The 12,373-nt window shown below is 40.7% G+C and overlaps 1 protein-coding gene across 1 annotated transcript; it reads left to right on the top strand.

Annotated features, from left to right (window-relative positions):
- The first annotated feature begins 844 nt into the window (after window positions 1–844).
- On the top strand, window positions 845–11,172 carry cotl1 (coactosin like F-actin binding protein 1). Its single transcript, XM_022756111.1, has 4 exons — window positions 845–1,260; window positions 2,164–2,246; window positions 9,334–9,491; window positions 11,031–11,172. Exons 1-4 carry the CDS (start codon window positions 1,184–1,186, stop codon window positions 11,139–11,141), a joined length of 429 nt encoding a protein of 142 aa, XP_022611832.1. The 5' UTR covers window positions 845–1,183; the 3' UTR covers window positions 11,142–11,172.
- The last annotated feature ends 1,201 nt before the right edge of the window (window positions 11,173–12,373 follow it).

Here is a 12,373-nt window from a genome sequence, read left to right as displayed (position 1 = left end):
GGATCTTAATACCCCTGCACTGAGCAAATGAGACTGTCAAGTTACACAATTTAGTAAAAGAAAAACCGGAAGTAATTATTTTTTTCCCTTCATATTAAAATCATGAATAGTGTCACTGAAAAAGGATAAACGTATTCTACATTTTCTGGACTATAAAAGAAGAACAATTGAACTTCCAACACACTGATTATCATGGAACACTATTTGTTACGTCATTAAATGCATATAAAAATTTCACTTTTTTGTCCTTGGTGCCAGTTATTTCTTATTTTTCAGGATTATTATGTATATCTGCCCGTTTCCTGTTTATTGTTTCCAAAGTGGCTATATAAATGCAGTTAAATAAAAAATGAATTGAGTTTGTTTGATGCTGTTTGAGTGGGATTTTCTGACTGATTCATATAAATGTAGGATGTATATTCATGTAAAAACAGGAGCATGGCATAGTTTTAGACAACGATTTCTCCTTTGCTGCTTTCCTTTCCCCAACAAACTCAAATGTACAAATCAAATATTACAAAATTTAAAAATAATAAATGGCTCATAAAGATAATAGACTGTGAAATTAAGTAACAAACATTGTTTCAAAAGGAAGTTTAAAGTACCCTTAATAAAAAAACAAAACAACTCACGTCTGATTAATAAATTTATTACTGCTATTTTTTTGTGAATTAATGTAATATCACATCACTATTTGACAGCAGTACATTGCAACAATATTGTTCTTAATGTGGTGCAGACAGTTTTCGCTACTGTCTACTTTATTTTGAAAATGCGTACCGGAAAACGTACTTGTATGTTGTTGCTGCCTTGACTGCTGCCCTCAGACTATTGAACGTTCACAGGGGAGGAGGTGAATCCAGCGTCTGGGGGACTCTCTGTCTGTCAGCTGGCAACCTGATTGACTAACATCACCAACGCCCATAAAGTGGCAATTTACAGGAAATGAACCGAGCTGCTAGAAGAGCCGTCTCTTTCCGTTAAGTCCGACCGGCTCAATTGCTCCAGTGCAGTGGTCGTGATTTTGGAATGAAGCTTGTTGTATAACGCTATCAGTTATAGTTGTCTGATGTGTAGCATCAACTGCACAAGTTAGCTGTTTTATTACTGTGTAGCTAGCTCCCCCCTGGTTTGGACTGATACAACGTAGACTTCGACTGTTTTACTCCTATCCACCCGAAAAATGGCAACCCAGATCGATAAAGAGGCTTGCAGAGAGGCTTACAACCAAGTCAGAGACGACAACACGGATACCAACTGGTGAGTGTGCGGACATGGTTACGTGTCCATACTCCGTTAAAGAATGTGACTGTTGTATATGTCATGTAAATTTGCAACATTGCACCTGTCATACATATAACTTAGCACCTCGTCTGAATACTCACTAGTCATTAAACACTTCGGCAGCCATATAACACATCAAGCAATCTGTTTTTCGATCTTATCAGTTAAAATTCCATTTACATACCCGCCCTGCTGCGCTGTCGTGTCAGAGGAGAAGGGTGCGAATTAAGAGGGCGACTTTTTATAATAGTTTAGTTTTTATATAAATATGTACCTTTTTCCTAACTGGATATATGCCGATTGACAGATGGACTCCTTCAGACATAGAAGATGTAATTAATTGTATTTAACGCCATATGTACTTTCGCAGTTAGGCACGGTAACCTTAATTTGCTCGATATTTGAAAGTAGTTCGACCTGCTCGTCCTGAATACGCGTTAGAATGGCACACCGGGGGTTTGCCCGCAATTGAGACCTTCGTAAATTGTTTCACACTTATTACACGAAACCTAGAATCCAGCGCCTGTGTTTTTTTGATAATAATGGTTAAAATACATGAAGCTTTCAATGATCTGTCCCTCTGATCTAACTGATCGGTATTCCGGCTATTCAGCGGCCACACACTGCACAGTTATCAGGCCCAGCGGGGCAGAAGTAATTTCCTTTGTCCTGTATTCAGAGAGGATAACGTTATAGTAGTGACACTTGCACATGGCTGACGCACAGCTGCCACATTGCATGGGCGTCTTAGGCATTTTGTGCATTTCTTCGGTTTGCAAAATGGATTTAACGGGCATATAATACCGTCATTGTGCGTCAACAGATCATGAGACTGCATAATGTATGGAGTAATAATGCACGTGTATCTGCATCTTCCAGGGCTGTGTTTAAATATGAGGGCTCCATGATCGTGCCTGGAGGACAAGGGACTGACTATGAGGACTTCAAGAGGATGTGCACAGGTAAAGAGCTAATTTTATTTCAGTGGTGCCACCCTAGTTGCCACCAAGCCATGCTGGTGTAATGTATGGGTGAAACCTCTCTCCCTGCTGCTGACTAGTCTGGATTTTGTCGTGTGTTGTGTGTGTGTGTGTGTGTGTGTGTTTGTTCTTCTCTGGACAGGTTAAACAGCCTATATGCCACACAGCTTGACTTGGCAGGACACTAATCTTTTAAGACTCTGTGCTCTCTCACCCATTGGCCTTGAGCTGTGTGACTGTAGTGTCAAAGCACTTAACCCTGTATGCATTGCATTGCATAATCTGTTCTACCATATCCTGTGTGTGTGTTTTTTACAAGGTGAAACATTGAAGGGCAACCTTTTGTATATCCATGCCATTTTTTCCCCCCTGAATTACAGTACAACTGTAAGATGCTCAAGTGTACTTTAAACTTAAGTCCTTGTTCTCCAACTAGTTGGCATTCATCCAAGTTTAATTTTCACCTGTCACTACCTTTAATGCCTCTGAATTCTGAGAATACTCCTACCAATGCAGGATGCTGATTATAGATACAGCTGTGTAAAAGAAATACATCACTGTAAACATGTTTTATCTTTTTATTTGATTTTGTGTGCGTGTGCGTGTGCGTGTGCGTGTGCGTGTGTGTGTGTGTGCGCTATGTATTCAGCACAGTGATTAGTTGTATCTCTGTTTGCATGAAGCAAATTTTTGTCCCTCATGAAAAAATAAAAATAAAAATGATTGGGCACTGGCTGGATTTACAGAGAAAAACAATCTCACTCTCTGATGTAAGGTCCTTTTTTTCTGTGTCCTCCAGGAAAAGCATCTGCTCAGATGTTGGGTGTGGCTGTTTCTGATGCTTGCTCTTGCTGTCTTTAAAGCTTGCGGCCTCAGGGCTGTACTCCTCTCTTTTTTTTCACCAATATAGCTCACATTCCTATGTTGAAACAGCCCATCTATCACTGTGCTTTACAACAGCTTAGCTGGTGCATTTGCCATCAGTTCCTGTTCAGAGATGACACACACATTATCAGACATCTCTCTGTCTATGGGCTTGTTTCCCTTATTTAGTGGTGAAGTTGTAACTCTGCAGCAAAAAATTGTCTGAGTGTAGGAGGAGCTGATGCAGACGGATCGTCTACTGAGCCTGGAAAAGGAGGGCTTGTTTTGAATATTGATATTTAACTTATACAACTACAGGAAGTACAATTTAGAAAAGTTCTGGTCTGCACAACCTGGGTCAAAGAATGGCCACCAAGATTTTTAAAGCCAATTATTACTGACAAAATGTAGCAACAATCAATAAATTACTTAGTAAGTGCCATAAATGATTCATTGGAGGTCACCAAACTATCTGCTAAGGGGAAATTCAGTCCTGGTGGGAAGGTGTTTCTCAGGTTTCAAGTCTTCAAATAGAATCAATCAAATAGAAACTGTCCAAATACAATTCTAGTGTTTTTAGCCATGTAGCTCTAGAGGTGGCCGTGTCAGTCAGTCCGCCCACCACTTTTGACGAGACTGAAATTGCCGGACAAATACAGGATGTTGTGAAATTTATTTACAGACGTTCATTGTCCTCAGAAGATGAAGCCTGGTGATGCTCCCCTGACTTTTCCTGTAGTGCAACCAGCAGGTCAAAGTTTCATTTACCCTGTGAAATATCTAAACATCTACTGAATAGACTGGGACAAAATTTTGTGCAAATATTTATAGTCCTCACAGGATGAATCTGACATTTGGTTCAGAGATCTCTACAGAGAACTGTAGAAACTGTCCGTCCTCTGGGGAGCATGAACAGGCTCACTAAATTTAATGGCAATTTGTTAAAGTCACCCAGGGAGTCACCCAAACAGGGGAATTCATCCTCTGGAGGTCCATAAATATTTCTGGGAAATGTGGCATTACGATATGCTGTGATGGATCAAAGTGTTGGTCGTAGAGGAAGTTCTGCTAAGAGTAGTGCTAGGTATAAAAGATCTGGGTGTCACCAAAAAAGTCACTCTTTTGGGATCCACACCAAATTAAATAGCCCACTGACTGACTGACGTCACCATCCTCAGGCCCTGATGTTAGTGGAGATAAAAACAAGACCAAATTTGGACTCAATTAACATGTTGGTAACACCACTCCTCATCACCATCCACAGGAGACCGCTTTAGTTTCTAGGCTGTATTGCAGAGGGACTCGGCGTGGGCTGAGGGAGCTTTGACAGCAAGATCCGGTGGCACCTGCCAACCTTTGGTGTGCTAAAACAAAGTCAGTTTATGCAGACCAATGTCTCTCCCAGAAAGTCTTTTCTGCTGTCTCATCACTGTTGTAGTTTCAGTGCCGTGTTCTCTGCAGCGGGGGGGGGGTTGGGGGTGTTGCCTGCAGAGGACAAAGTGTGGGGATGTGCATGCATGTGTGTGTGTGTGCGTGCGTTCATTGCTCCAGGCAAGGTGCTGAAACAAATGATATCCTTTGTGTCGGCACTGATAAGACTCTTTACAGTGGCCGCTCTCGTTAATGTGCGACTGGTCTGATCTGAGAACAGTGGTGCTGAGTCCCTGCTAGGAAACTCTTTATCAGCAGCTTCTACAGGTACATAAAAATAATACAGGTAATGCAGTGTAGTAAAATCAGCAGACCTTTTAACAGTAACACAACTTAAATCAGCTTGTTACCACCTTAAGAATCATCCCAGGAAAGGTCCTATATAGTCTAAAGGTCTCTGTCCATGTGTTGTTTGACTATAAAGCAGGTCTAGGTTCTATATTAATACTGTGAAAGTATCAAAGCCTCAGTCCACAGAGAAATGCACACAGCCTGTATTCAGAAACTGAGCCTTAAAACCAGCTGTCAGAACTTCAGTAACTTTGTGATGTCACAACAAAGCAGTCACCACTCATAGCCATGCCCCAAGCCCCGCCCACCTGGACCCACCATCCAACCTTGCAGGATTTGGTTTTTCTGAGTGTTTACCTGAAATCTGATATATTTTTATTGGATCACTGAGACAACAGACCTGTTGTTACTAGAGCTCCAGAGAGAAGCCTGAGAGAGGAGATGCAAAACTACATTGAGATGGTTTTTGGTTCATAAAACCACAAATATATCTTTTTTATGAATCAGCACTTCAAATGAAACACGAGGAAAACACGGGACCTTTAACATTATAAAGTGATTGAATGTTAGCTTATTATCATATCCACAACATGAAGCGTATTTGAGTTAGTTTGAATTAAGGTTGCAATTAAATCAAATAAGTGATAACCTAATTTGTTTTTGAATGGAATGGACACTCTGAAGATCAGTTCTGCTCAGCCTGTGAAAACAGTTGTAAAACATCCTCTGTGGTTCTGGAGGGAGAAAATGACCCTGATGATCGTCACCTTTTAACAGTAATCCTGCGTTACAAACTGGGGCATGGAGTTTGAAAGATGAAAGATGTTTACCAGGCAGTCTCTAATGAATGATACTGTTAAGTTGCATTATGGGAAATGTAGTATACTGTTTTTTTTAAAATCTTGAGTCAGGATTACGCCTCTGTTGATTCAATCTGTTTCTTGACAGTCAACCGATTTTGCGGTAGAGGAAAACTGAATGTCTGGAGTGCATTTGGAATAGAATAAAGGCACAATGTCGGCTGTGGCTAAGGAGGACTTTTTCAGGTGTGTGCAAAAAACCCCCAATGATGTCATAGTGATGTCATAAGGGTTGTCTGGGCTTGGGCCTGGAGACTACAACTTTGTTACAGAAAGCCTGGGTTACAAACTGGGGATGAGGAGTGTTCAATATGTTAGTGTTTACCAGGCAGGAAGGGTCCAAAGTGAGACACTACTTAGCTGCATTATGGGAAGTGTAGGACCCAGTGTTTCTGACAAATGTCTTGGCCTCTGCTGCTTCAGTGTTGACCATTCTTTCTGTCTTTCTACAGCATTATGGAAGAGCAATACCAAACAGCTGGTGTGCTCCTCATTTAGTCAATAAAATGTAGGAAGTAAGTGGCATAGAGACTCATTCAAATCGTTTTGACAGACCAACACTAAACTCAAAGGTATCACAGTGGAAACAACATCAAACAGAAGATTCTCAGGTTCGTCTTAAACGAACTAGTTAAATATCTAATGATTTCAGCTACAATTTAATGATATAGTGATTAGATGTATTTTTATACATGTATCTTTTATTAGTCTGCCTCCAGCGGAAAACCAGCTAACCATAATAAATATTACTGCGCAGTGTGCTCATGTTTCCCAGGCTGGCTGCTGGGTGATGCAGTTGTATCTCAGTCAGTGGTGATGTGGTGCACTCCTGTGGTGTTCTGACTTTATTTATGTATTGATAGAGCCACATCAGTTATTGGCCTTTATAGGTGTTAAGTATGTGTTAAACTGATTCGCACCTAGATTTTTTTTTTTATGTTAACCCAATAAGGATGGGAATTGTAAGATGGAAACATGAGTGTCAGTGGTCTCTCTGGCAGTAGTTAGACTGCTCCTTTTGAGGAGTTAGGTACGGTGGCCCTGCAAGCTCAATATACTGCAACTTAAGAAAACACACACAAATAGACAAAACACAAGCAAATTGAGAAAACATCACCATCAGTTTGACAACACATGCGCTGCAAATACTCACAGCACACGCAAATACAGAAAAGATTAAGATGTTTTCTGAATTTGTTTATTTTGTCTATTTGCATGTGTTTTACTTAAGTTGCAGTGTGTTGAGCTTTCAGGGCCACCGTAGTTGGGGATGTTTTTTTTCCCTGCAGCTCAGACAAAAACATCAGGAAGACAATAATGAGTAATCTGTTAATGTTACTGTTACATAATGATACTGTAAGCTGCTGCCAAACAGAGCGGACAAGACAAAGTGGTGAGGGAAGCAGGTGTGAAATGGGGGAAGAATGGTGGTCAAATGAAGTGTCCAGTATAATCACACTAGAATGAAATAAACTTTGACTTATTCTGTTTACTTCAGATGTGAACTTAAGTTCTGTAACTTCACGAGTGGCCTGCGTTCCTCAGCTCACTGTACGACATCTTCTCTACACCATCTTCAGCAAATCCAAATCAAGAATTTAAAACAAGTCCAGTTTCCTTGACATGAAACCTACAGATAAAGCTAAATGCAGTTTCTCAAACAATGTCTAGAGGTAACTTAAAAATCTGAAAGTCAACATTTAGAGAATGATCACTACTCAGCCTTGTGAGCTCCTAGTAATGCTTTAAAGGATATATATTGAAATGATGCCTCTTCCTCTTTGGGCAGTTTTAATACAGCATGTCTTGTATAGTGGAAATGGATCATTTTTGTTAAGACTATCTCTTGTGAATCTAGCTAACACAGCTCTGGTACAGTTACTTCCTGCCAACATGGTGGCTGTTAATAGATGTGATATCAAGCACAGGCTCTTAATAGAGTGCTTATTATACTCATTAGCCATTAATAGAGAGACACTTTGCTCCATTGGTTGATGTTCCTAAATGATAGCAAAAGAACTGAAAGAGAACATGTTGGTTTTAACAAAGGAAATGATTATTTTACATCTGATAATATTTTTCCCAGTAGTACAGATTCTTGCTTTCACCAACAGTGGAAAAGGCAGCATTACTAACAGTAAAGTAAGACAGTGCTAACACTGATATGTATAATACTGCCAGTGAAGGACTAAAGAGGGTCTAAGCTGTAAAAAGCTGTAGCCTAGTATAATAGATATTCAGGATTTGTCATTGTTGTGACCATTTTCTTGGCAGGAAGACGAGCTTCTTCTTTCATGAAGAAAATAAAAAACATCTCAGTGTCACTCCAAAAATGATATTTTTATCACTTTCCAGATGTTTATTTATAATCTAGGACAGAAACCACGAGTTGAATTTGAGGTAGACACCAGCTCACACACTCAGGCACGTGGCATATATGGAATTTGTGCGCCACCCTGTCCAGTATGATGCAGCTACTTGATCCATGTTGATAGTATCAGTCAGTTTGAATTCATAACACTTACAGAGGATATAAGAGACTGGAAATTTACTGTGCATGTAAACACTGGTGTAGTGTTACTGGAGGCTGTCCCCTATACCACCCGTCCCCTATCTTCCTGATGTGTGACCTTTTTATGTTGCATACGTCTGTGAGCAGTTCAGAGTGATGTTCTCTGCTGATGCTGTTTTATTTGAATAGAATTTAGAGACCTGAAGAAGTTCAAGTCAGAGAAGCAGAAATGTATTTTTGTTGTATGTATGTAGGTTGTATTCAGGCACTGTTTACAGACAGTCAGGTCTGGAGTGGACCACCATGACAGTGAGAGGCGTGGCTGCTGGGAGCTTTGGGACACAACTGCAAGGCTCACAAAAGCAACCTTTAGTCTATTGACCTGAATACTTCCTTGTTACACACACACACACACACACACACACACACACACACACACACACACACACACACACACACACACACACACACACTTCACAAAGCTTCACTCTGCTGATTCAGTGGAACTACAAAAAGCAGAACCTTGTATTCATCTGCACTGCAACACTAAGACTTTAAATGTTTTTCTCTGCCTTGTGCCAGACACACACACACTCACACACACATGCTGTGATGCTGATGCAGAACCAGAAAGACACAATTCATACACAAAGTGACCCACTGTGAACACAAAGACAAATATACAGATTTAGATTCATTGTTGTAACATCGATCAGCTTTGCACTCATTGTGTATCAAGCTGTATGTTGAGTGATTATAATTGAATGAAGCCGCTGTTAGGACTTGTTAAGACATTTTATATTTATATATTTTATATGAGATATGGAGCTTCTTTGCAGCCTTTCACTATCAGTAAATGGAAAAACAGAGCGTGACATCACATCACATGACAGGAGGTCAGTCAGTACCTGCCTGGTGTAAGAACAGCCTGAGGAAACTATTTACAGCTGTTTTGTCTGTTAACCCCTTTGTGTGTGTGTGTGTGTGTGTGTGTGTGTGTGTGTGTGTGTGTGTGTTTTTATATTTGGGTGGGTAAAATTTAAAAATATACGCTTCAAGCACCTTCAATCTGTACGTTCAATCTTACAGTCTTCTCCATCTCTTCCCTCAGATGACGCTCGTCTGTTCGGCTTCGTCCGGATCACGACTGGAGACGCCATGAGCAAACGAGCCAAGTTCACCCTCATCACCTGGATCGGTGAGAACATCAGTGGGCTGCAGCGCGCCAAGATCAGCACCGACAAGACACTGGTCAAAGAGATCGTGCAGGTCAGAGACTCGTTGGTTGTGTGTGTGTGTGTATGTGTGTGGAGGAAGAAGTAATTAAAAGAATGGTTGTCATTGTGAGAGAAGAATAGAGTGAAGCTGTAATGGTTCCTTTGGGGAAACAGGATGGTGACAGAAACAACATGGCAACAGAGAGGTGGATACATTTGAGATGTAGCGTCTAACAGCAACAGGGAATATGAGAATGTGAGTAGTGCTCTGTAAACATAATCAGTTAGTGCTAAATGTTAAGCTGTGCTAATCAATTTTTCAATATTAACAATGTAAAAAATCATGGCGTTTAATGTGAAACAGTGACATTGTTTAACCAAGCAGGAGCTAATACAAGAGTAAATATTAGACTTAAAGCTCCATATTCTCCTCTTCTTCTGTGTTTTATTTGCAGTGTTGATACATAAGAAGATTTATTTGTGGTTTTAAGAACCAAAAACCATCTCAGTGTAGTTTTACATCTCCTCTCTCAGGCTTCTCTTTGAAGCTCTAGTAACACAAGTCAGTGAGCCTGATGGTTGGATAATGGGTCCAGGTGGGCGGGGCTTGGGGCATGGCTATGAGTGGTGACTGCTTTGTTGTGACATCACACATTACAGAAGTCCTGACGGCTGGTTTTAAGGCTCAGTTTCTGAATACAGGCTGTGTGCATTTCTCTGTGGACTGAGGCTTTGATACTTTCACAGTATTAATATAGAACCTAGACCTTATAATCAAACTACACATGGACATCTACCTTTTTATACAATATGGACCTTTAAAGTCATCAGGTGTCCAGAAGAACGACTTAACACTAATGTTCTGTGTCTGCTGGATGTGAAACAACATGTCACTGTTGTGTTCACAGTTTGTTCCACTTCCACCAAGTGGCCAAAGATCACAGTTTTAAAGGTCGTCTGTGGAGTTGACACATGACACAAAACACATGTACAACACCTGTGTATTTATTGCCAATTGTTTTAGACATTGATCATGTGTCTTACCTAAAATATATCTAACATCAACTGGGTTTTCATCGCAGAATTTTTATAGTGACAGTTGAAAGTTAGCAGTTAGCAGTAAGAATTAATCTGTGCCACTTTCTGGAGTGACTGGGCCTTGAGGACGGTGGGGTATTGTACATCAGTACTGCTTTGTTACCAACAGACATGTGTCTGCTGCATCACATATCAAAAGCTGTCAGGCACTGAAAGACCAGGCATCGATTTTACTACGCAGCTCTTGTGAGGCAGGACTTTAAACACTGTGAAGTTTGTAATATTTTCTTAAAGGAAAAAGGATTTTCCAGAGAAACATGTTGATGTTCTTCAGAGTTATTGTACCAAAACACAGTTATTGTATTGACACAGGTTTTGAAAAATGTCAAACATTACTCAGCCTTATCTGTAAACTTGGTTTGTCCCCCATTATGCAACAAATGAAAAGTCACTTTGGGTTTTCTGAAATGTTGATGTAAACTGTTTTGTTTCCAGATACATTTATCCTCTGGTGGTACTTTTCTTCACTTCAGCTCGTGTTTTGTTTCTGCAGAACTTTGCGAAGGAGTTCATGATCAGTGACCTGAGGGAACTGGAAGAGGACTACATCCGCACCGAGCTGAAGAAGGCGGGCGGAGCCAACTACGACGCTCAGGCCGAGTAGAGAAGTGCCACGGTCCACTGGAAGGGTTGGGGTCAGGGGGGTTGGGGTGGGGTGGGGTCGGGGGGGGGTTAGAATAACTTGGGGGTGGGGAGTGTTGGGGCAGGGCTGCTACCTCTTGGGGAGAGGGCGAGGCAGGATGGAGAGGGCAACTGACGAAAGGGAAATGCACCCACTAACCACACGCATTTTACTTTCAAAATGAGGTCTTGCAAAAAACCTCATGGTGAACGATTTGTTTATTTGCAAGAACACAAACAAAGCAGAGGTGCACCAGGAGCAGTTTGTTGAACCAGTATAAGTGTTTCAAATATTAACCAAACACTGTTTATGCTACCTAATAATGGCTTATTATAACTAGTTAAACAGCTTGTTAATGTACTCTCAATAATAGCCTTCTCAGAAAATCTCATAAGCAGGTCAGAGTTAGTTGGGATGTGTGTCGGATCAGATCCTGACAGTAGAAATGCTGTTGGTGCACCTCTAAAGTATTGGGCACTTATGTACTCCATTTTAAAGTGCATGCATGAGCTGTATTGTGCACATGCTTGCTTCCATCAGTGTGTGTGTATCTGGAAGACTAATGAGAAGATCCACAGTACATGCAGGGTCAGCAGGAACGAATATCAACACTGCGATATCTTCTTTTCAGATACTTAACATGGTGACACTCAAGAACATTCCTGAGTTGTTAAAGGAAGAGTTGAATATTTTTGGAAACGCACCTTTTTTTTTTTTCCCCAGAGTAAAATGAGAAAATTGGTACGATTTTCACATCTTACAGGTAAATTTGCAGCTGGATCCAGCAGCTGGTTAGTTTAGCTTAGCACAAAGACTGGGAGGAGGGAAACAGCCTGGCTCTGTCCACAAGTAACAACATCCACCGACCAGCACCTCTAAAGCTCACTAATGAACATTTTATATCTTGTTTATTTAATCTGTACAAAAACCAAAGTGTAAAAATGACATAGTAGCAGTTGCTAGGCAACAAGCAGAGACTCTAGGAAGTCGCTGCTCGTGGCCTAGAAATAGTCTCATGTATTACTCACCATGAGACAGCGACTTGGCAGTTTTACTCTTTGGTTTTTGTGCTGATTAAACAAATGAGATAAAATTTATTAATCCATGACCTTTACAGGTGTTGTTAGGTATATTCATTTACCTATGGTCAGAGCCGGACTAGCCGTTTCGCCTTATTTTCTAGCTTCATGCTAAGCTAAGCTAACCAGCTGCTG

This window comes from Seriola dumerili, unplaced genomic scaffold (assembly GCF_002260705.1).
Source record: "Seriola dumerili isolate Sdu_G_001 unplaced genomic scaffold, Sdu_1.0 BDQW01000242.1, whole genome shotgun sequence".
NCBI classification, from domain to species: domain Eukaryota; kingdom Metazoa; phylum Chordata; class Actinopteri; order Carangiformes; family Carangidae; genus Seriola; species Seriola dumerili.
Note: the sequence above shows the minus strand (reverse complement) of the source record. Positions and strands in the feature narration are given on the sequence as shown.

Excerpts from the sequence above, each read along its gene's own strand:
- cotl1 (XM_022756111.1), top strand. The coding sequence starts at position 1,184 with ATGGCAACCCAGATCGATAAAGAGGCTTGCAGAGAGGCTTACAACCAA. Across the intron at positions 1,261-2,163 it reads GACAACACGGATACCAACTG|GGCTGTGTTTAAATATGAGG; the intron begins GTGAGTGTGCGG and ends TGCATCTTCCAG. Across the intron at positions 9,492-11,030 it reads TGGTCAAAGAGATCGTGCAG|AACTTTGCGAAGGAGTTCAT; the intron begins GTCAGAGACTCG and ends TTGTTTCTGCAG.